This window comes from Procambarus clarkii, chromosome 6 (assembly GCF_040958095.1).
Source record: "Procambarus clarkii isolate CNS0578487 chromosome 6, FALCON_Pclarkii_2.0, whole genome shotgun sequence".
Lineage (NCBI taxonomy): Eukaryota > Metazoa > Arthropoda > Malacostraca > Decapoda > Cambaridae > Procambarus > Procambarus clarkii.
Window position 1 is genome coordinate 20,379,684 of NC_091155.1, and position 23,176 is coordinate 20,402,859.

Genomic DNA, 23,176 nt, shown 5'->3' on the forward strand with positions numbered 1-23,176 from the left:
ATACTCATCTATGTCATTGATGTATATGACAAAAAGGGTTGTCCCCAAAATGAACCCCTGTGGCACCCTACTTAGCACACTGGTGGGGGGTTAGATGAGATATTTGCTTGCTAGGCTTGCGATTACACAACTGGTCGGGTTCCGGGGGTGTGACTTGTTGGGCTTCTAGTTGTTCATTGTCGGGCCCCGGTTCGTGCATGGTTGTTCACCAATGGTTGATTGTGTACTAGTGCTCCAGGTTTGTTTGCTAGGCCTCCATGGTTGTATGTTTGCTAGAAATTCGTACAGAGCTCAATTTTTGTTTGCTATGGCTCCATCGTTGGTTTTTAGAGCAAGTGGAGGGTCAAGGGTTTTAGGTAGGGCTAAGGAAGTGTTTGCTTGGTGGAGCTAGGAATGGAGTTTGGTTGGGCTCTGGGGCTGTTTGTTTAGCTTGGTGAAGGTGGGATGAGATGTGTACTTGATAGGCTTGCGGTTACACAACTGGCCAGGGTCCGGTTACACAACTGGTCGGGCTCAGGTTACACAACTGGTTGGGCTCCTGTTACATAACTGGTCGGGCTCCGGGGGTGTCACTTGGGCTTCGGGTTGTGCATGGTCGGGCTTCAGTTCATACATGGTTGTGCTCCAGAGGTTGTTTGTTTGATGTTTGTTTTAAATTGTTTGTTCGGTTCGTTCATTCTAGGCTTGCAGTTACACAACTGGTCAGGGTCCGGTTACACAACTGGTCGGGCTTCGGTTACACAACTGGTCGGACTCCGGTTACATAACTGGTCGGGCTCCGGGGGTGTCACTTGGGCTTCGGGTTGTGCATGATCGGGCTTCAGTTCATGCATTGTTGTGATTCAGATGTTGTTCATTCGTTCATGCTAGGCGTGCAGTTACACAACAGGTCAGGGTCCAGTTACACAACTGATTGGGCTCTGGTTACACAACTGGTCGGGCTCCGGTTACATAACTGGTCGGGCTCCGGGGGTGTCACTTGGGCTTCGGGTTGTGCATGGTTGGGCTCCGGTTCATGCATGGTTGTGCTCCAGAGGTTGTTTGTTTGATGTTTGTTTTAAATTGTTTGTTCGGTTTGTTCATTCTAGGCTTGCAGTTACACAACTGGCCAGGGTCCGGTTACACAACTGGTCGGGCTTTGGTTACACAACTGGTCGGGCTCCGGTTACATAACTGGTCGGGCTCCGGGGGTGTCACTTGGGCTTCGGGTTGTGCATGGTCGGGCTTCGGTTCATGCATGGTTGTGCTCCAGAGGTTGTTTTTTTTTATGTTTGTTTTAAATTGTTTGTTCGGTTCATTCATTCTAGGCTTGCATTACACAACTGGTCAGGGTTCGGTTACACAACTGGTCGGGCTTCGGTTACACAACTGGTCGGGCTCCGGTTACATAACTGGTCGGGCTCCGGGGGTGTCACTTGGGCTTCGGGTTGTGCATGGTTGGGCTTTGGTTCGTGCATGGTTGTGCTCCAGAGGTTGTTTGTTTGATGTTTGTTTTAAATTGTTTGTTCGGTTCGTTCATTCTAGGCTTGCAGTTACACAACTGGTCAGGGTCCGGTTACACAACTGGTCGGGCTTCGGTTACACAACTGGTCGGGCTCCGGTTACATAACTGGTCGGGCTCCGGGGGTGTCACTTGGGCTTCGGGTTGTGCATCTTCGGGCTTTGGCTCGTGCATGGTTGTGTTCCAGAGGTTGTTTTTTTGATGTTTGTTTTAAATTGTTTGTTCGGTTCGTTCATTCTAGGCTTGCAGTTACACAACTGGTCAGGGTCCGGTTACACAACTGGTCGGGCTTCGGTTACACAACTGGTCGGGCACCGGTTACATAACTGGTCGGGCTCCGGGGGTGTCACTTGGGCTTCGGGTTGTGCATGGTCGGGCTTTGGTTCGTGCATGGTTGTGCTCCAGAGGTTGTTTGTTTTAAATTGTTCGGTTCGTTCATTCTAAGCTTGCAGTTACACAACTGGTCAGGGTCCGGTTACACAACTGGTCGGGCTTCGGTTACACAACTGGTCGGGCTCCGGTTACATAACTGGTCGGGCTCCGGGGGTGTCACTTGGGCTTCGGGTTGTGCATGGTCGGGCTCCGGTTCATGCATGGTTGTGCTCCAGAGGTTGTTTGTTTGATGTTTGTTTTAAATTGTTTGTTCGGTTTGTTCATTCTAGGCTTGCAGTTACACAACTGGCCAGGGTCCGGTTACACAACTGGTCGGGCTTTGGTTACACAACTGGTCGGGCTCCGGTTACATAACTGGTCGGGCTCCGGGGGTGTCACTTGGGCTTCGGGTTGTGCATGGTCGGGCTTCGGTTCGTGCATGGTTGTGCTCCAGAGGTTGTTTTTTTTTATGTTTGTTTTAAATTGTTTGTTCGGTTCATTCATTCTAGGCTTGCATTACACAACTGGTCAGGGTTCGGTTACACAACTGGTCGGGCTTCGGTTACACAACTGGTCGGGCTCCGGTTACATAACTGGTCGGGCTCCGGGGGTGTCACTTGGGCTTCGGGTTGTGCATGGTTGGGCTTTGGTTCGTGCATGGTTGTGCTCCAGAGGTTGTTTGTTTGATGTTTGTTTTAAATTGTTTGTTCGGTTCGTTCATTCTAGGCTTGCAGTTACACAACTGGTTAGGGTCCGGTTACACAACTGGTCGGGCTTCGGTTACACAACTGGTCGGGCTCCGGTTACATAACTGGTCGGGCTCCGGGGGTGTCACTTGGGCTTCGGGTTGTGCATGGTCGGGCTTCGGTTCATGCATTGTTGTGCTCCAGAGGTTGTTTTTTTTATGTTTGTTTTAAATTGTTTGTTCGGTTCGTTCATTCTAGGCTTGCAGTTACACAACTGGTCAGGGTCCGGTTACACAACTGGTCGGGCTCCGGTTACACAACTGGTCGGGCTCCGGTTACATAACTGGTCGGGCTCCGGGGGTGTCACTTGGGCTTCGGGTTGTGCATGGTCGGGCTTCGGTTCATGCATGGTTGTGCTCCAGAGGTTGTTTGTTTGATGTTTGTTTTAAATTGTTTGTTCGGTTCGTTCATTCTAGGCTTGCAGTTACACAACTGGTCAGGGTCCGGTTACACAACTGGTCGGGCTTCGGTTACACAACTGGTCGGGCTCCGGTTACATAACTGGTCGGGCTCCGGGGGTGTCACTTGGGCTTCGGGTTGTGCATCTTCGGGCTTTGGCTCGTGCATGGTTGTGTTCCAGAGGTTGTTTTTTTGATGTTTGTTTTAAATTGTTTGTTCGGTTCGTTCATTCTAGGCTTGCAGTTACACAACTGGTCAGGGTCCGGTTACACAACTGGTCGGGCTTCGGTTACACAACTGGTCGGGCTCCGGTTACATAACTGGTCGGGCTCCGGGGGTGTCACTTGGGCTTCGGGTTGTGCATGGTCAGGCTTTGGTTCGTGCATGGTTGTGCTCCAGAGGTTGTTTGTTTTAAATTGTTTGTTCGGTTCGTTCATTCTAAGCTTGCAGTTACACAACTGGTCAAGGTCCGGTTACACAACTGGTCGGGCTTCGGTTACACAACTGGTCGGGCTCCGGTTACATAACTGGTCGGGCTCCGGGGGTGTCACTTGGGCTTCGGGTTGTGCATGGTCGGGCTTCGGTTCATGCATGGTTGTGCTCCAGAGGTTGTTTTTTGATGTTTGTTTTAAATTGTTTGTTCGGTTCGTTCATTCTAGGCTTGCAGTTACACAACTGGTCAGGGTCCGGTTACACAACTGGTCGGGCTCCGGTTACACAACTGGTCGGGCTCCGGTTACATAACTGGTCGGGCTCCGGGGGTGTCACTTGGGCTTCGGGTTGTGCATGGTCGGGCTTCGGTTCATGCATGGTTGTGCTCCAGAGGTTGTTTGTTTGATATTTGTTTTAAATTGTTTGTTTGGTTCGTTCATTCTAGGCTTGCAGTTACACAACTGGTCAGGGTCCGGTTACACAACTGGTCGGGCTTCGGTTACACAACTGGTCGGGCTCCGGTTACATAACTGGTCGGGCTCCGGGGGTGTCACTTGGGCTTCGGGTTGTGCATGGTCGGGCTTTGGTTCGTGCATGGTTGTGCTCCAGAGGTTGTTTGTTTGATGTTTGTTTTAAATTGTTTGTACGGTTCGTTCATTCTAGGCTTGCAGTTACACAACTGGTCAGGGTCCGGTTACACAACTGGTCAGGCTCCGGTTACACAACTGGTCGGGCTCCGGTTACATAACTGGTCGGGCTCCGGGGGTGTCACTTGGGCTTCGGGTTGTGCATGGTCGGGCTTCGGTTCATGCATGGTTGTGCTCCAGAGGTTGTTTGTTTGATGTTTGTTTTAAATTGTTTGTTCGGTTCGTTCATTCTAGGCTTGCAGTTACACAACTGGTCAGGGTCCGGTTACACAACAGGTCGGGCTTCGGTTACACAACTGGTCGGGCTCCGGTTACATAACTGGTCGGGCTCCGGGGGTGTCACTTGGGCTTCGGGTTGTGCATGGTCGGGCTTTGGTTCGTGCATGGTTGTGCTCCAGAGGTTGTTTGTTTGATGTTTGTTTTAAATTGTTTGTTCCGTTCGTTCATTCTAGGCTTGCAGTTACACAACTGGTCAGGGTCCGGTTACACAACTGGTCGGGCTTCGGTTACACAACTGGTCGGACTCCGGTTACATAACTGGTCGGGCTCCGGGGGTGTCACTTGGGCTTCGGGTTGTGCATGGTCGGGCTTCGGTTCATGCATGGTTGTGCTCCAGAAGTTGTTTGTTTGATGTTTGTTTTAAATTGTTTGTTCGGTTCGTTCATTCTAGGCTTGCAGTTACACAACTGGTCAGGGTCCGGTTACACAACTGGTCGGGCTTCGGTTACACAACTGGTCGGGCTCCGGTTACATAACTGGTCGGGCTCCGGGGGTGTCACTTGGGCTTCGGGTTGTGCATGGTCGGGCTTCGGTTCATGCATGGTTGTGCTCCAGAGGTTGTTTGTTTGATGTTTGTTTTAAATTGTTTGTTCGGTTCGTTCATTCTAGGCTTGCAGTTACACAACTGGTCAGGGTCCGGTTACACAACTGGTCGGGCTTCGGTTACACAACTGGTCGGGCTCCGGTTACATAACTGGTCGGGCTCCGGGGGTGTCACTTGGGCTTCGGGTTGTGCATGGTCGGGCTTCGGTTCATGCATGGTTGTGCTCCAGAGGTTGTTTTTTTGATGTTTGTTTTAAATTGTTTGTTCGGTTCGTTCATTCTAGGCTTGCAGTTACACAACTGGTCAGGGTCCGGTTACACAACTGGTCGGGCTCCGGTTACACAACTGGTCAGGCTCCGGTTACATAACTGGTCGGGCTCCGGGGGTGTCACTTGGGCTTCGGGTTGAGCATGGTCGGGATTCGGTTCATGCATGGTTGTGCTCCAGAGGTTGTTTGTTTGATATTTGTTTTAAATTGTTTGTTCGGTTCGTTCATTCTAGGCTTGCAGTTACACAACTGGTCAGGGTCCGGTTACACAACTGGTCGGGCTTCGGTTACACAACTGGTCGGGCTCCGGTTACATAACTGGTCGGGCTCCGGGGGTGTCACTTGGGCTTCGGGTTGTGCATGGTCGGGCTTTGGTTCGTGCATGGTTGTGCTCCAGAGGTTGTTTGTTTTAAATTGTTTGTTCGGTTCGTTCATTCTAGGCTTGCAGTTACACAACTGGTCAGGGTCCGGTTACACAACTGGTCGGGCTCCGGTTACACAACTGGTCGGGCTCCGGTTACATAACTGGTCGGGCTCCGGGGGTGTCACTTGGGCTTCGGGTTGTGCATGGTCGGGCTTCGGTTCATGCATGGTTGTGCTCCAGAGGTTGTTTGTTTGATATTTGTTTTAAATTGTTCGGTTCGTTCATTCTAGGCTTGCAGTTACACAACTGGTCAGGGTCCGGTTACACAACTGGTCGGGCTTCGGTTACACAACTGGTCGGGCTCCGGTTACATAACTGGTCGGGCTCCGGGGGTGTCACTTGGGCTTCGGGTTGTGCATGGTCGGGCTTTGGTTCGTGCATGGTTGTGCTCCAGAGGTTGTTTGTTTGATGTTTGTTTTAAATTGTTTGTTCGGTTCATTCATTCTAGGCTTGCAGTTACACAACTGGTCAGGGTCCGGTTACACAACTGGTCGGGCTCCGGTTACACAACTGGTCGGGCTCCGGTTACATAACTGGTCGGGCTCCGGGGGTGTCACTTGGGCTTCGGGTTGTGCATGGTCGGGCTTCGGTTCATGCATGGTTGTGCTCCAGAGGTTGTTTGTTTGATGTTTGTTTTAAATTGTTTGTTCGGTTCGTTCATTTTAGGATTGCAGTTACACAACTGGTCAGGGTCCGGTTATACAACTGGTCGGGCTTCGGTTACAGAACTGGTCGGGGTCCGGTTACACAACTGGTCGGGCTCCGGTTACACAACTGGTCGGGCTCCGGTTACACAACTGGTCGGGCTCCGGTTACACAACTGGTCGAGCTCCGGTTACACAACTGGTCGGGCTCCGGGGGTGTCACTTGAGCTTCGGGTTGTGCATGGTCGGGCTTCGGTTCATGGATGGTTGTGCTCCAGAGTTGTTTTTTTATGTTTGTTTTAAATTGTTTGTTCGGTTCGTTCATTCTAGGCTTGCAGTTACACAACTGGTCAGGGTCCGGTTACACAACTGGTCGGGCTTCGGTTACACAACTGGTCGGGCTCCGGTTACATAACTGGTCGGGCTCTGGGGGTGTCACTTGGGCTTCAGGTTGTGCATGGTCGGGCTTTGGTTCGTGCATGGTTGTGCTCCAGAGGTTGTTTGTTTTAAATTGTTTGTTCGGTTCGTTCATTCTAGGCTTGCAGTTACACAACTGGTCAGGGTCCGGTTACACAACTGGTCGGGCTTCGGTTACACAACTGGTCGGGCTCCGGTTACATAACTGGTCGGGCTCCGGGGGTGTCACTTGGGCTTCGGGTTGTGCATGGTCGGGCTTCGGTTCATGCATGGTTGTGCTCCAGAGGTTGTTTGTTTGATGTTTGTTTTAAATTGTTTGTTCTGTTCGTTCATTCTAGGCTTGCAGTTACACAACTGGTCAGGGTCCGGTTACACAACTGTTCGGGCTTCGGTTACACAACTGGTCGGGCTCCGGTTACATAACTGGTCGGGCTCCGGGGGTGTCACTTGGGCTTCGGGTTGTGCATGGTCGGGCTTCGGTTCATGCATGGTTGTGCTCCAGAGGTTGTTTTTTTTATGTTTGTTTTAAATTGTTTGTTCGGTTCGTTCATTCTAGGCTTGCAGTTACACAACTGGTCGGGGTCTGGTTACACAACTGGTCGGGCTTCGGTTACACAACTGGTCGGGCTCCGGTTACATAACTGGTCGGGCTCCAGGGGTGTCACTTGGGCTTCGGGTTGTGCATGGTCAGGCTTCGGTTCGTGCATGGTTGTGCTCCAGAGGTTGTTTATTCGGTTCGTTAATGCTAGGCTTGCGGTTACACAACTGGTCGGAGTCCGGTTACACAACTGGTCGGGCTTCGGTTACACAACTGGTCGGGCTCCAGTTACATAACTGGTCAGGCTCCAGTTACACAACTGGTTAGGCTCCGGGATGTCACTTGGGATTCGGGTTGTGCATAGTCTGGCTTTGGTTCGTGTATGCTTGTGCTTCGGATGTTAGTTTGTTCGATTTGTTCATGCTAGGCTTGCGGTTACACAACTGGTCGGGGTCTGGTTACACAACTGGTCGGGCTTCGGTTACACAACTGGTCGGGCTCCGGTTACATAACTGGTCGGGCTCCGGTTACACAACTGGTCGGGCTCCGGTTACGTTACTGGTCGGGCTCCGGGGATGTCACTTGAGCCTCGGGTTGGGGATGGTCGGGCTTCGGTTCGTGCATGGTTGTGCTCCAGAGGTTGTTTATTCGGTTCGTTAATGCTAGGCGTGCGGTTACACAACTGGTTGGGCTCGGGTTACACAACTGGTCGGGCTCGGGTTACACAACTGGTCGGGCTCCGGTTAAATAACTGGTGGGGCTCCGGGGGTGTCACTTGGGCTTCGGGTTGTGCATGGTCGAGCTTCGGTTCGTGCATGGTTGTGCTTCAGATGTTGTTTGTTTTAAATTGTTTGTTCGGTTCGTTCATGCTAGGCTTGCAGTTACACAACTGGTCGGGGTCCGGTTACACAACTGGTTGGGCTCTGGTTACACAACTGGTCGGGCTCTGGTTAAATAACTGGTCGGGCTCTGGTTAAATAACTGGTCGGGCTCTGGTTAAATAACTGGTCGGGCTCTGGTTAAATAACTGGTCGGGCTCTGGTTAAATAACTGGCCAGACTCTGGGGGGGGGTGTCACTTGTGCTTCGTGTTTTGCATGGTTGGGATTCGGTTTGCGCATGGTTGTTCTCCAGGGGGTTGTTTTTGTGCTAGTGCTTCATGTTTATTTGCTAGATCATCATCATCATTGTTTCTTTGCTATGGCTGAATGCATGTTTATTTTCTAGAGCTTCATTGATATATTTTTGCAAGAGTTCCAGGTTTCTTTTCTTTATAGGGCTCAATTGTTTTTTGCTTTGGCTCCAAAGGCAAAGGGGGGGGGGGGACGGTTGTTCGGTAGAGCTAAGGAAGAGTTTGTTTGGTAGAGCTAGGGATGTAGGTTCGGTTGGGCTCTGGGGCTGTTTGTTTGGCTTGATGTGGGATGCGATGTTTGGTTGCTAGGCTTGCAGTTACACAACTGGTTGGGGTCCTGTTACACAATTGGTGGGGATTCGGTTACATAACTGGTCGGGCTCCGGTTACACAACTGGTCGGGTTCCGGTTACATTACTGGTCGGGCTCCGGGGGTGTCACTTGGGCTTCGGGTTGTGCATAGTCAGGCTTCGGTTCGTGCATGGTTGTGCTCCAGAGGTTGTTTATTCGGTTCATTAATGCTAGGCTTGTGGTTACACAACTGGTCGGGGTACGGTTACACAACTGGTCGGGCTTCGGTTACACAACTGGTCGGGCTCCGGTTACATAACTGGTCGGGCTCCGGTTACATAACTGGTCGGGCTCCGGTTACACAACTGGTCGGGCTCCGGTTACGTTACTGGTCGGGCTCCGGGGGTGTCACTTGAGCTTCGGGTTACCTTACCTTGACCTTACCTTGAGGTGCTTCCGGGGCTTAGCGTCCCCGCGGCCCGGTCGTCGACCAGGCCTCCTGGTTGTGCATATTCGGGCTTCGGTTCGTGCATGGTAGTGCTTCAGAGGTTTTGTTTGGTTCGTTCATGCTAGGCTTGCAATTACACAACTGGTCGGGGTCTATTTACACAATTGGTCAGTCTGGTTACACAACTGGTCGGGGTCCAGTTACACAACTGGTCGGGGCTTCATCTCGACGTCTACGACACTGCTGTTACCAGGACTACTTAATAAATATGAAACTCGCTAAACACTGTATCTAATCAACCCAACAACGTAACATAATCGTTCGTTACACAATAAACTACCACTCTCTGGTTGAATAGGGGATGCTTAATGAACTATCTGCCTCTGGCGGCAAGAAATCAATGAAGTATGCAACTATTTTCTATTTGCAAACATTGCAAATAATCCAATGGATTATTGCAGTTGTATTGTTTGCACCATCTTGAGTCTATTCGTTCTGTAATAAGAGACAATTAAAGCCCTCGTTGATAGATAATACTAAGATATACGCAGTAAATGTTGGATTTATAGATAGAGCTAGTACATACAATACCTAAAGCCACTAGTACGCATAGCGCTTTGGGCAAGGTGAGGCCGTGGGGAAAAATTTTGGAAATGGGAATTTTAGTGTAGATATTTTGATATGATTTTGCAATGTGAAAGATGTTAAGACAAACTTATTTAATTCATTCAATTGTATACGGATAAATCGCCTCGCATATCTGAAAAATACTTTTGTATTATTATAATATAATACACTCATGTGCCATGTTATTATTCACAATTTTTACTTATTCTCAATTTCTAATGGGCGTTTTATTATCTTGGCAGACGAGAACCGAAGCGAACACACGCCAGCGCATATATGTGTTATATATGCGTTTTTGATCGAAGATCTTGATAATCTACAACTGTGAAGACGTGGAAGGACTCTACATCCATTATGCTTCATACAGTAAATATTGGTAACTTATCCTATTATTTTTTTATTATATATATATATATATATATATATATATATATATATATATATATATATATATATATATATATATATATGATATATATATATATATATCATATATATATATATATATATATATATATATATATATATATATATATATATATATATATATATATATATATATATGATATATGTAAATATATGATATATATATATGATATATATATGATATATGATATATATATGATATATGATATATATATATATATATATATATATATATATATATATATATGATATATATGATATATATATATATATATATATATATATATATAATATATATATATATATATATATATATATATATATATATATATATATATATATATATATATATATATATATATATATATCATATATATATATATATATCAATATATATATATATATATCATATATATCATATATCATATATATATCATATATATATCATATATCATATATATATCATATATATATCATATATCATATATATATCATATATATATCATATATCATATATATATATATATCATATATTACATATATCATATATATATATATATATATATATATATATATATATATATATATATATATATATATATATATATATATATATATATATAAAGTGTGTGTGTGAGCAGAAATAACATTAATAAAACAATTAACATCTTGACAAAATACAATTAATGCAAAATACAATTACTCTGTCAAAATATATTACTTAAAAAACAGTATCAGTCACTAAACAAAAAATTGGGCTACTCTTATTACAAATTCGCTACTTTTAGACCGTCAACTCGCTAGTTTCAGCAGTTTGGATGTGGCAACCCTGTGTGTGTTGTGTTGTGCTACGGGCGACGACGATCGTGCCTGCGTCTGCACCATCCCTGTGTGAGTGTGTGAGTGGCCAGCACGTGGTGACCACAGTCAATACAACCCTGTGTGAGTGACCAGCCCCTGAGCCCGTGGTGACCACAGTCAATACACACCACCACCATGGTGCCCACCTTCAAGAAGGCCGTTGGAGTAGCACTCGGGAGCTGGAATCCTCTACAGGTAAGTTTGTGTTAGTTTTTTATTTTAATTAAAGTAACATTTTTAGTAACGTACTGGAAAGGGTAATGTTCCTGTCCAAGGACCTTTCCAGTCATTTTTATTGCTGATGTTAACATTGTCTATCTGAAGTTGAATTTCATTTGATGATTTACTTCCAAATAAAATGTAGTAGGTCTTTTCTGTGTTTAGTGTGAGTTTGTTGGTTGACATCCATGAGTGGACTTTTTTCTTTTTCAATTCGTTATTAACATTATTTAGTGTCTGGGTTGGGGTCAGAATAGATCTTGAGGTTATCTCGAGATGATTTCGGGACTTAGTCCCCACGGCCCGGTCTTCGACCAGGCCTCAGTTTTGTTACACACCCCCAGGAAGCAGCCCGTAGCAGCTGTCTAACTCCCAGGTACCTATTTACTGCTAGTTAACAGGACATCATAGTGAAAGAAACATTTTGCCCATTTGTCTCCGCCTCCACCAGGGATCGAACCCGGAACCTCAGGACTATGAATCCGAAATGCTGTCCACTCAGCTGTCAGGCGCCCTAGATGAAGATAGTATCGTCAGCAAGTAGTATAGGCTTAAAAATGTTACACATATGACAGATCAGTAATGTTTAAAAGAAATAGAGATACTAAGATGCTGCCCTGTGGCACTCCTACTGTTAATGGTAGAGTGGGGAAGGTTATGTTATTGATGTCTACATATTGGCATCTGTCACCGAGATAGGAACGAATATAGTTCAGGGCAAGGCCTCGGATTCCATAATGGTGAAGTTAAATAAAAGGTAGTTATGGTTTAAACAGAATAATGTGCCAATACATATGCAGTACTGTACTTTTGACTTAAATTGTGTTAGTTGGGTGCTCAAAATGCATTTAATGTAGTGAGTGTTGCAGGCTGCATATAGAAGGGTGGTGGACAACACATGGTTCGCAGGCTGTATGTTTAACCCTGCTATGCCATATTATATCATACTGCAATAATGTCCTCTTTTTAACAGTGCAGTAAGTACCATGCTATTTATGGCTTCTTTATGAATGACTGTAATATACTAATAAAACAATGTGGCTGCTCTGTATCTTGATAGTAACTCAGCATCACAGAGAAGAAAAGGAAATTTTTTCTTTTATGATGCGTCAAAGATTTTTACTTTATATTTTAATAATTTTATCAAATAATTGAGTGTATAGGATATAGACATATTAAACTAATCATTGTCTTTAAAGTCATCATTTAATTCAGTATTTGGCGAATAATTACTTTAGACTTTTTACTCCTAGACCTATTATTGTATTTTTCAGTTTGCTGTTCAACAAGAAGCAGGTGGCAAGGAGAGTGCGGCCATAGCTGAATGGATGGTTGGCATCATTGAACAGTATTTCTATGACAATGGTGAGACTACACCAACTATATTCATTAATTTATTTTCTTCAGAAATGCTAAGGAAATTATAACTTTTTACATATTGTGTTCACTTTTAACAGATGAATGACTATTTTGAATCTATCTATTTTTTCTGTATATCACTGGGAACATGCTAAAGTCAACTCTTTCAAATACCTTGCATTTTACAATACTGTTTATGGTGTGGTGTTAAAAGATTGAGCACATAAATGTATTTATATGGTGTAATATTTAGCCATGATGAAGGCATGAGCAGGGCAAAGGAATTTAATGCACCCTCCCAAATCTCCCTGTAATGGACCCCTTTAAACAGGGGACCAAATCTGCCCAATGGATTTTCCCTCCATGAAGTAATTTCTATCAAATTGTATTTTCTGGTAAGGATCCACTTGTGGTTGATTGTGGTTGTGGAACCCTGATTAGGCTTCAGTGGAAGCCTCAGGAACCCTAGAAGATTCGGTTGAATCCCAGGTTGCAATGAATTTACCATGCTGTGGTGTAATGGTCTAGAGCGTGCCTGGAAATTCAAGCGCATAAGGTTTGAATCTAGTTTCTCATGGCTCTTACTGATTTTCTATAAATACATTATGTGCATGTGATTTCTTTGTGTAGTAAACTGGGTCTTTGATAATGTCTGGCTTTTGTGAGAGCTGTATTGAAGCTCAACAGAGATACAGTACAGTATTTGTAATGCAAAGCCGTATGCTCTGTGATTGCCTCGGTTGGTCAGAAATTGAGAGATGTGGTATAAAATGGAGAATGGTTTGATGCGGCTATGTCTAGGTACCTGACTGACCTTAAACCTCACCCTAATATTTCCACCTCTTCAACATTTCTAACCACTTCTTGCTGTGATGAAGCATATACTTCCATACTGTTCATTAGAAATAATAAGGTTCACACCCCTGCAATACATCAGCTTTCCTTTCTAAGTATTTTCATTTACCCATGTTTTGGCAAGGTGCAGAAATGTTAATTTTTTAGTTAAACAAATTTATAACAGAGTCCCTCATTTGAAATTTGGCTAAATATTTGTTCAGCTGCATGAGCAGGTTTTTTTAAGTAATTTTTCAAATTCTTGTCTTGGCAGAGGATCTTGAACCTGAAGAAGTTGCAGATTATCTAGCAACAATAATGGATCAAGAACTGAATACTCTTGTCGATGACGAGTCTGATGTAGAGGTGAGTCTCACATGTTGCTTTTTGTAATTAGACAGCGAGTGATAGGGTATAACATGCTAGTGTGTCAAAAATCTCCCACATTTTGATCTGCTTAATCCATCCTTCCCAAGAAAATCCCTAAGCCTTCGTAATCAGCTTTTCATAAATCTGGCATCCTAATGGTTTACTCTTTCACAATTTTTCCTTACTATGTTAATCCGATTTCTTTGTGATAACTGTGCTAAAGCTCATTTGTAATGATAATATTGTAATGATGTATATGGTAACCACTAGTTGGTGTAGTTAAAAAAATCCTGCTGTCATTTCACGATTGCTTACTATGTAAATGTAGTTATCACAAAATGTTACTAAGCCGACAGTCTGTCCTTGTTAGCTTTATGCCGTGGCACACTACCCTCACTTATCAGAGCTAGGGTTTTTTCAGGCACACTTATCCTTAACTTTTAACTTGCAAACTTATATTTTCAGGCAAGATAATCGTCAGTATTACTTTCCAAATGTCCCTCAGTATCACTTGTCCCCTAGACAGAATTCATGGCGTATCCAGTAGCTTTGATGTCAGTCACCTTGTCTTTTTGCTATTGTATTAGCATCCTTAATTATATTTAGCTATTTTTTAATATTCCAGAGAAGAACAGTGTCTTTCTAGGTTGGTGCCTTCTTTTGATACTTACCTACTTAGCTTTTTCACTGGGCCCTAGTTTTATTTTATCACGTGTGCGATATTTATCATTTAAAGAGTGCAACAACTTTGCACCATTCATACAGGTTATTTGTGCTTTGAAATAGTAAGTACTGTACTGTAATGCAAAAGTATAAGGAAAACAAATTACATAATGCAAATTACTGTAATGCAAAGTATAACAAAAGCAAATTACATTGTATTTCATTTCTAGATTGGGAAGTGCCTGTGTCATCTCTATCAGCTGTGTGTGGCAGGCAATGATGCACAGGTGATGGATGAGTTATCCAAAATGCCAAAGTGTGATTTGTCTCTCTGTAGGATACAAGAACAACCTGATGTGGAAAATGAAGTAAGTCTATACTGTGTTTATAGGTTTGTAATTACCTAAATATAGTTACAGGATGAAAACTACGCTTGTAGTGTCCCGTCTTCCCAGTACTCTGTCGTATAATGCTTTGAAACTTCTGACGGTTTTGGCCTCCACCACCACCTCACTTAGCTTGTTCCAACTGTCTACCACTCGGTTTGCAAAAGAAAAGTTTCTAATATTTTTTGGCACTTGTTTCTTTAACTCAAATCTGTGTCCACTTGTTCGTGAAGTTGCTGGTTTCAGGAATCTCTTTGTCACTTTGGTAGATTCCTGTTAGTATTTTGTAAGTGGTGATCGTATCTCCTCTTTTTTTTCTATCTTCTACTTTTAGTATGTTTAACGCATCCAGTTTCTCTTTGTACCTCTTGGTTTTTCAGTTCCAGAAGCCATTTTGTAGCATGCATTGCACCTTTTCCAGTTTGAGCTTCTTGAGATTTGGGCACCATACAACTACTGCATATTTCAATTTTGGTCTCACAAAAGTCATGAACAGTTTCTTTAGTATTTCACCATCCATATAATCAAAAGCAAGTCTGAAGTTGGAAAGCGAGGCATACGCTCCTCTCAGTGTTCTTTATGTAGTCCTCTGGTGACAACTTACTATTCATAACCACCCCCTAGGCCTCTTTCTTTATTAGAGTTCTGTAATTCCTTTCCACATAATTTGTAAGTTGTGCGTGGTCTATTTTCTCCAGTTCCACATTCCATAACATGGTATTTATTCACATTGAATTCCATTTGACGCTTGTCACTCCAAGCACTTATCTAGATCAATTTGAAGGGTATTACAATCATCTGCATCTCCTATCTTTCCCCAGTATCTTGGCATCATCCACAAACATGTTCATATAATTCTGTATTCCTTCTGGTAGATCGTTAATGTAGACGGTAAACATAATTGGTGCAAGAACTGAACCCTGTGATACTCCGCTAGTAACACACTTCCAGTCAGATACATTGTCTCTGATTGTCCTCATCTGTCTGTCAGAAAATTTTTCATCCATGTCAGAAGTAGTCTTTCTGCCATGCATGGAAGACTACTTCTCACCCCTCACCCCTCCAGCATGTTCCAGTTTCCAGAATAGTTTCTTGTGTGGGAACTATCAAATGCCTTTTTTAGGTCCAGACAGACCAGTCAACCTAACCACCTCTTTCCTGTAGTATCTCTGTGGCTTTATCATAAAAAAAAACTGAGATTTGTTACGCAAGATATTCCTGTTCGAAAACCATACTTGTACTGTCTGTCCGTTATTATGTCATTACTCTCTAGGTCTTCAACCCATTTGGATTTAACTATATTTTTCTAGTATTTTGACTACCACGCTTGTTAATGATACAGGTCTGTAATTTAGAGGCTCCTCTCGACTACCATTTTTTAAAGATTGGTACTATGCTTGCCTTTTTCCATATATCTGCTAAGATTCCTGTGCACAAGATGTCTGAAATATTAATTGGAGTGGAATGCTCACCTTGGTTGCACATTCTAGCAGCACCCGAGGTGAAACTCCATCAGGTCTAACCGCTTTTTCTTACTAGCCTCATGAGTAATTTTTTCACTGTCTTAAGATACAGTACCTCTTATGTATTCTATGGTGTGTTTTGGAATTGGTATTTGGTTCGGCTCTCTGAAATCTTCATTTTGTACAAACATACTTTGGAACTGTTCATTTAGCATTTCACACATTTTTATTTTCAATAGTCCTGTTCCCCATTCTCAGTCTTCGGATTTTACCCATTACATGCAGTTTGGTTTTAATGAATTTCTAGAAAAGGCCTGGATCTCTTACATTTGTCTGCTATACCTTTCTCAGTTCTTTTCTGCCCCCTCTCCTCACCGCTGTGTAATTTTCTTGCTTGTATTGCTGTTATGTTTGCGGGTAAGGCCTCTTCCACTATCGAATCCATTTTCTTGTCTTGTCCTCTCTGGCACCCCTCGCAATTTCTGCTGAACCAATCCTGCTTCCTTGTCCTTCCTCTGTTTTGGTATGAATGTCTGTGTTCATCATATACTGTATTTTGCAAAATTTGGCATACATCTCCATTAGATTCTCTGGGATCATTCTTAGAGCAAAATCTATGCCAATTTTAAATACTGATTTCAGTGCCTTTGTCCATGGTGTGCCACTTCAAATTTATAATTTATTAATTAATTAATTTAGCATTTGTTACAAAAGGTCATAATGTTTCAACCAACTTCCAATCATTGTCTCCTTCACCAAACTTCATATCTTCCTTTTTTTTTGTTTAACATTTATTCATCATGTTTTTATACTGCTTTTATTTTTAATTTACGTAGTGCCTAGGGTGACCAGTACACTACTGTATTTCAGATACATAGTTGAGACTAGTACTGTGGTATAAACTTGCACACAGCAGTTTTTTCATTTTTAACAGGCTTCTTTCATAGAATCTTAAGTCTTACTACTATATTATATTTCTGAATTTGGCAGTAGTTTACATGAACACACTATATATATATAGCTACTTCTGAATAGTACTATCATTCTGTTTAACAGGATAATGCACCTCTGTTGGTTGCTGCTCATATGAGCGGACTGCAGCTGAACGAAGGCGATAAACTGTCAGCCAACACCTGTAACGGCCAGACTCCAAAAGAACTTACTGACTTGGAACGGCAGCACCTTGAAGATGAGAAGGATGGCTGGACTGTCATACGAAAAGGAAACAAGAGACAATAAAATATTTTAATAAATAGTAAATAAACAAAATGTTTTTCTTACTATATATATATTTATTTAGTAAGTATAATTTTACCTTCAGTCAAGTGATGACTGCTTCCTTAACTATGCTCATACATGTGCACACACGCACATATGACACTAATAAACTCATCTCAAAGCTTTACATGGCACAGACATTAATAAATGCAGTACATTAAATTACTAAGCAACAAATAATGATGCACATTTATGTAAAGCATAATTTAATATATTTAGTACAATGCTAAAAAATCGGTTTGATGGTTCTGCATAACGAATAACAACGCTGCTCGTTTTATTGTTTCGGCAGATAAAATATTTGTGAACACATAAGTACCAGTATTTATAGTGTAAGCAGTCCTGCTTTAAATGTTAATTGTAAGTACAGTCCTTAACAGGCTTTGCAGAATTCTATTAAATGATTGGCAATTGCATAAGAATAATATACATTATACATCTTTTATTTGGTTATGCAAAATAGATTATTTATCTGTAAATAAATATTCCTACCATAAGCTATACACATTCTGCACAAGTACTGTACAGCATTACACACAAATTGGCACATCTTAAAAGGCAAAAACTTGAACTTGCATTATTTTCATACATTTTAAGTGACTTTGTGTAGGATTTCATCCAGGAACCACTTTATCTCTGACCATCATAATCATGTTGAGGAATCTATAACTCGTATAAGACTAACACACTCACATTTGCTGTATGCCATCATTATTACACAGTATTGCTATTTGCAGATGTCCTCCTAATAGATGTAACATATTTGGACGTAATGGTAGTCTTTGGTTTATTAAACATTCAAAACAATGCAGGGTCTGCAAACTCGAGGGAGGCAGGGAATCGCTGCAAAAGTCTGCAGGGACAGACTTTGTCCCAAGCTCACTAGTTTTGAAACCTGTGGTGGTGTTGGATTTTATCACAAAGGGGATGGAAATCTGGAAAGTGACTTGTTGGCAAGTACAATCTTAGGGGTGTGGTTATAGCAACACTAGGTAGGCAGAATATTAACATCAGAATACTGTAATAACATTACAGCATGTTCCATCATTTTAAATATTAGTTAATAAAAGTATACAGTACTGTACTTTTATGTTTACATAATTGTTGTGCAGGGTTTTTGTATATTTCTTCATAAGTTTGGTTCATATATTTAAATACTGGCTAGTCACATGCAGCTTGTATAATTTTACTAATTGTCTTCCCTTTTATTTATTATGTTGTTGCTAGATGGCAAGTATTTGCTTATTGGTCTGTCCTGTCCCTATGTTCAGTGTCTGACAAACTTCAAGAGGGATGAAAGTGCTCAATTCATTATTTAATTTTTATTTTGTGTATGTATTTCTAAAGTCACACATTTTTGTGAGTTTTTAGGAAAGCTAATGTAGTCGTAATGGATTAGCGCCTTCTGATATTTACCTTACCTACGTACATATCAGTAACACGGACATTAATGGAAGTGTTTAGTAACTCAACATTTCTAAAGCCATAATAATCTGGTAGGTCAGAGACTCAAGTTAAGGAATATGAATCTAGTTTCTTGGTCCAGCTGATTATCCAGGTTTAAAGACTTTCAAAATGCTTCTAGCAAATATTCCTTCTGCAAAGCAATTTGCTGCTTGATGTACAGTTTCACCTGTATGATGGAAGTTATGAAATCACAAAAGCATTTTTTTGTCTTGAGTTTTAAAGATGAAGACTATATCAGTGCAATAAAAAAACTTGCATGGCAGTAATAGTTGGCAATTACGTTAAAACTTGCACCATTCACCAACAGCAGCAAGTCTGTCTATTTTTAATGCTAAAACATTTTACACAGGTCAAAGTAAACAAAAATTTGAAGGAGGATTTCTTAATACAGTACTGTATTGCCACCCTAATGCTGCATTGCTCTAGAAAATTTAATAGAATGTTATGTATCCGAGTTGATGTTCCACGTATAAGTGGAGTTACAGTCTGACGAGACTAATAAAATAATTTTGAATAACATTGAAGTGGTTAGACTATATATGCTCTACTTAATGAACACATGAAACCAATATAATAATAGAAGGAATTACTTCTAAAGCTACATTTTGTAATATTCACTCTTGCAGCTTTGGAGAACTGCATTAAAGTCATGGGTTTGCATAATAACTTAGTGTATAACTTCTTTTCAGCTTAAATATACTTAAAGCCATCAGTAGGCAGGCAGTGAGTCTATAGACATTCAACTATTATACTAACAAACTTCTTCATTAATGTTAAGCTTATTTTAATTACATGTACTCTTTCTTTATTGTATTCTAAATTTCTTTTAACACCACTGAAAATTTGGAAATTTTCTTCACTTTGTTGTCACCAGCTAAGCAGTGACACTTCATTTATTTTACCATATGTTCTATGTGTTGTACATGTAATTTCTGTAGTTTATGTTGAGGCAGAATTTGTGCAGCATGGTGATAAATACTGCACTTTCTTTACACACATTTAAATTATCAATGGCAAAAATTAAGCACTTAGCTGTTTTCCAAGGAGTCAGTGTTTAATTGACACTAGTATCCACTAAGGAAAGTTCAGCTGTCCATTTAAGGACTCTGCAGATTATATAAGGAGATGCAGCCCTGCTTAAAGGGCAACTCTGCTTCTCCAAGATGTCAGAGTTCTGTTAAGGTGACTGCTGATGTCAGCTGCTTATGAAGGGACACTTGGCTGCTATCCACAGGGATGAATGTTCAGCTGTCTTCCACAGGAATGTCAGCTCGGTCACGGTGGTCAGGGTGAGTGTAAGGCAGCACTGAAATAAATGTGAAGAAGCTTTATCATATTATAAAACAAAACTTGTTGATGTTCACATTGACCAAAACTACATGAAGTTTCAAATTGAGGAGGTCCTAAATGCTAACAACAATGATGTTGTATAACCTAATTGGGAGAAAAATTAACTGGTAACACAGTATTCTGTACTGAGACTAGCTTTCTCAAATCAATCACCTTGGACTGTCACTTTTCCATTCAGGGGTACAGTAGTATGTTTTGAGGGCAGTTAGCCATACATTAGTACCCTTGGGTGTTTGCTCACCCCTACCACAAAAAATTACAGAGCCCTTAGTTGTTTGCTCACCAAAGCACAACAATTACAAAATAATATCACTATAAATCTGTTAAATTACATTAATGACTATCTTGATTCTCCTCTCCTGTGATTTTCTGCATAAATGTTTTGATACTGTATGCAGTGATACCTCAGTTAGGTACTTTAAATTAATTCATTCAACAAAGCTGTTTGAATACCAACTAAATTTGTTTTCCATAAGGAATAATGTATACTGTATTAGATTAATCTGTTTCAGCCCCCAAAAATACACTTATCAAGGCATCTTTATTTGAATTTAACTGGAAGTTTACAAGCCTGGCATGCAAACCTAAACACAATAAATAGATGAAATAAATTCAAATATATTCTCACTTTATCTGTACTCAAAAGAGTTGATGGTATATGTGGAAAGTGGTGGGGAAGAGATGTGTTATTGTTTGGCAGGGGTACCTGCCAATGATACCCTGTACAATAATTGTTTTTGCCTGCGTTTTAAAATCTTTCTAAAGTGAGACAGCATTGTCATTGAACAGGTTTATAACACTGCTTGCCACAGCTAGGGACATCCTCCCTTCTCTCCTCTTCCTCTAAAGACAATTCTTCAACTGCCATGTGTTGTGACACACTTTTGTACGGTCAAATGTTGAGCAAGTGATCAGCATTTTTGTTCTAAAATAAAGTGCTTGAGTGCCAAATTGCGTAAATTTCGAGCCATTCAAGGGCAGACGTATCATTGTATTGCTAAATAGAATCTGATGCAGCAATTTTGTATTTAGTATCATGCATGATGTGTACAATAAAACTGTTTTTACAGATATGATAACCTTGAATGGTTTCATGGCAAATTCATCATTAACAAAATTATATAATTCTGTTAACTATTAATGTTCTTAAGTCATATACTGGGTTTTGACTGCACACACCCTAAGAGGAGGACAATTATTTTACATCACATGTGAGCTGGGTTATGATTATTAGAACTTTGGTGCTTACTGCACTCTGATTCCAGAAGTTAAACTAGAAAAATAGGGAATATCAATGGTGAAAACTTAAATATGAGCATCTAAAAAATATTTGGCATCTTTAAGCACCCAAAGGTACTACAGTAATGCAGAGTTAAGTACGATCTGTAAAGCGGCCGTTTTTCTGGCCAAATTATAGGATAGTGTTCCATCTTCTTGGAATAAACCCTGTGGTATTGAGACAGATTCTGTCTACTCCATTCTCGCCCTTTTCTGTAGCAGAGAATTGTGAACCTAACTCAAAGATTAGGAAAAATACTGATATTGTGCTTATACAGCTCCAACGGCCTCATTATTGACGTGCCAGAAAAACTATGCATCATTTAACCAAGTTCTCGGAACAGAACTGTCAAGCAATTTAAAAATATGTATACTTTTAGATTTACTTTTAAAGTGTACTGTACACTACACAAAACAAAATTCAGCATTTCATCTCTACAATAGTCAGGCAATGATATAGAAGAAGTGTTTGTGGCACTCACCATCTCTCTCCTGACACTTGGGGCCAAGCCAGCCAGGGGGACAGGTGCACTGGCCAGTAGCAGGATCACAGGTGGCACCATTGTGGCACTCACACTCTTGTTCACACTTGGGACCATACCTTCCAGCACTACACTCTGCAATATTTAATGGTGGGTTGAAATAACAAAATATTTTATGGACAAGAAAATAAGTACAGGTATGGGAATTATAAATGACATTGCATTCAGAAATATGCACAGTATCTTTATTTCCCACCCATCCTTCAAAAATAATAGTACTATGCTATGAATAGTACGACTGCTATGAATGGAATCTACAAATTATGGGCTGTTGTCCTAAAAGTTGATGCTTTGTGGTACACCTATTAGAATTTAAAGAAAGCCAGACTAATTATCAACCTGTCTTAGTCCTAAATAATTTTGGCTAATTAAGGCCTAATTAACACTTTCAGGGGCCCCATGCCACATATTCCATCATAAAACCAAATTACAGAGTATACCCAACGATGCAAATGGAAAAGGAAAAGTTTGGTTTGAGTTTTCCTTCTCTATTGGGCTCTTATATAATTATTTGCAATATTTTTTTATAGTGCATTGGTCTATATTTTCAACATTCCATCCATAGTTACTGCAGGTATGATTTGGATTGCAAGTTGCCTGCTGCACACAGTTCCAGAGGTAAGAAATGTACTACATAGAAAATCTGATATTAATACAGTACTTGTACGAGACATTTTAATTGGCAGACAATTACTAATGACACTGGCAAAACTCACGCCGGGTACAGAGCGGCCCCATGAGGCCAGGGGGACACAGGCACTCTCCGGTGTCCCTACGACATTGGTAGGGCCCACACTGGCACTCCTCTTCACACCCAGGTCCAAATGTTCCTGCAGGGAGGAAGAGAATTTCGGTATTTAAAACAAAATCGTAAATAGTTAGTCTAGTTTCAAGACGTAATGGATAACTAAGAATGTCTTAAAATAACAATGGGTAGTTTTACTTTGTTGCAATTGTATGAAGATACTTTGTT

The 23,176-nt window shown here is 41.6% G+C and overlaps 2 protein-coding genes across 4 annotated transcripts in view; one reads left to right on the top strand and one right to left on the bottom strand.

The window, feature by feature from the left end:
* Positions 1-10,939: 10,939 nt before the first annotated feature.
* Positions 10,940-17,557, top strand: LOC123753915 (pre-rRNA-processing protein TSR2 homolog). Its single transcript, XM_045735882.2, has 5 exons — positions 10,940-11,190; positions 12,489-12,579; positions 13,682-13,773; positions 14,670-14,807; positions 17,345-17,557. Exons 1-5 carry the CDS (start codon positions 11,131-11,133, stop codon positions 17,525-17,527), a joined length of 564 nt encoding a protein of 187 aa, XP_045591838.1. The 5' UTR covers positions 10,940-11,130; the 3' UTR covers positions 17,528-17,557.
* LOC123753914 (multiple epidermal growth factor-like domains protein 6) overlaps positions 17,522-23,176 on the bottom strand; it is a 62,461-nt gene continuing 56,806 nt past the window's right edge. For all 3 annotated transcript variants that reach the window (XM_069306146.1, XM_069306154.1, XM_045735881.2), the window contains exons 30-32: positions 22,920-23,033; positions 22,144-22,278; positions 17,522-20,339 (exon numbers count right to left, since the gene is read on the bottom strand). In XM_069306146.1, the coding sequence (XP_069162247.1) occupies positions 20,278-20,339; positions 22,144-22,278; positions 22,920-23,033 (311 nt within the window). In that variant the 3' untranslated portion in view covers positions 17,522-20,277. The remainder of the gene's footprint in view (positions 20,340-22,143; positions 22,279-22,919; positions 23,034-23,176) is intronic.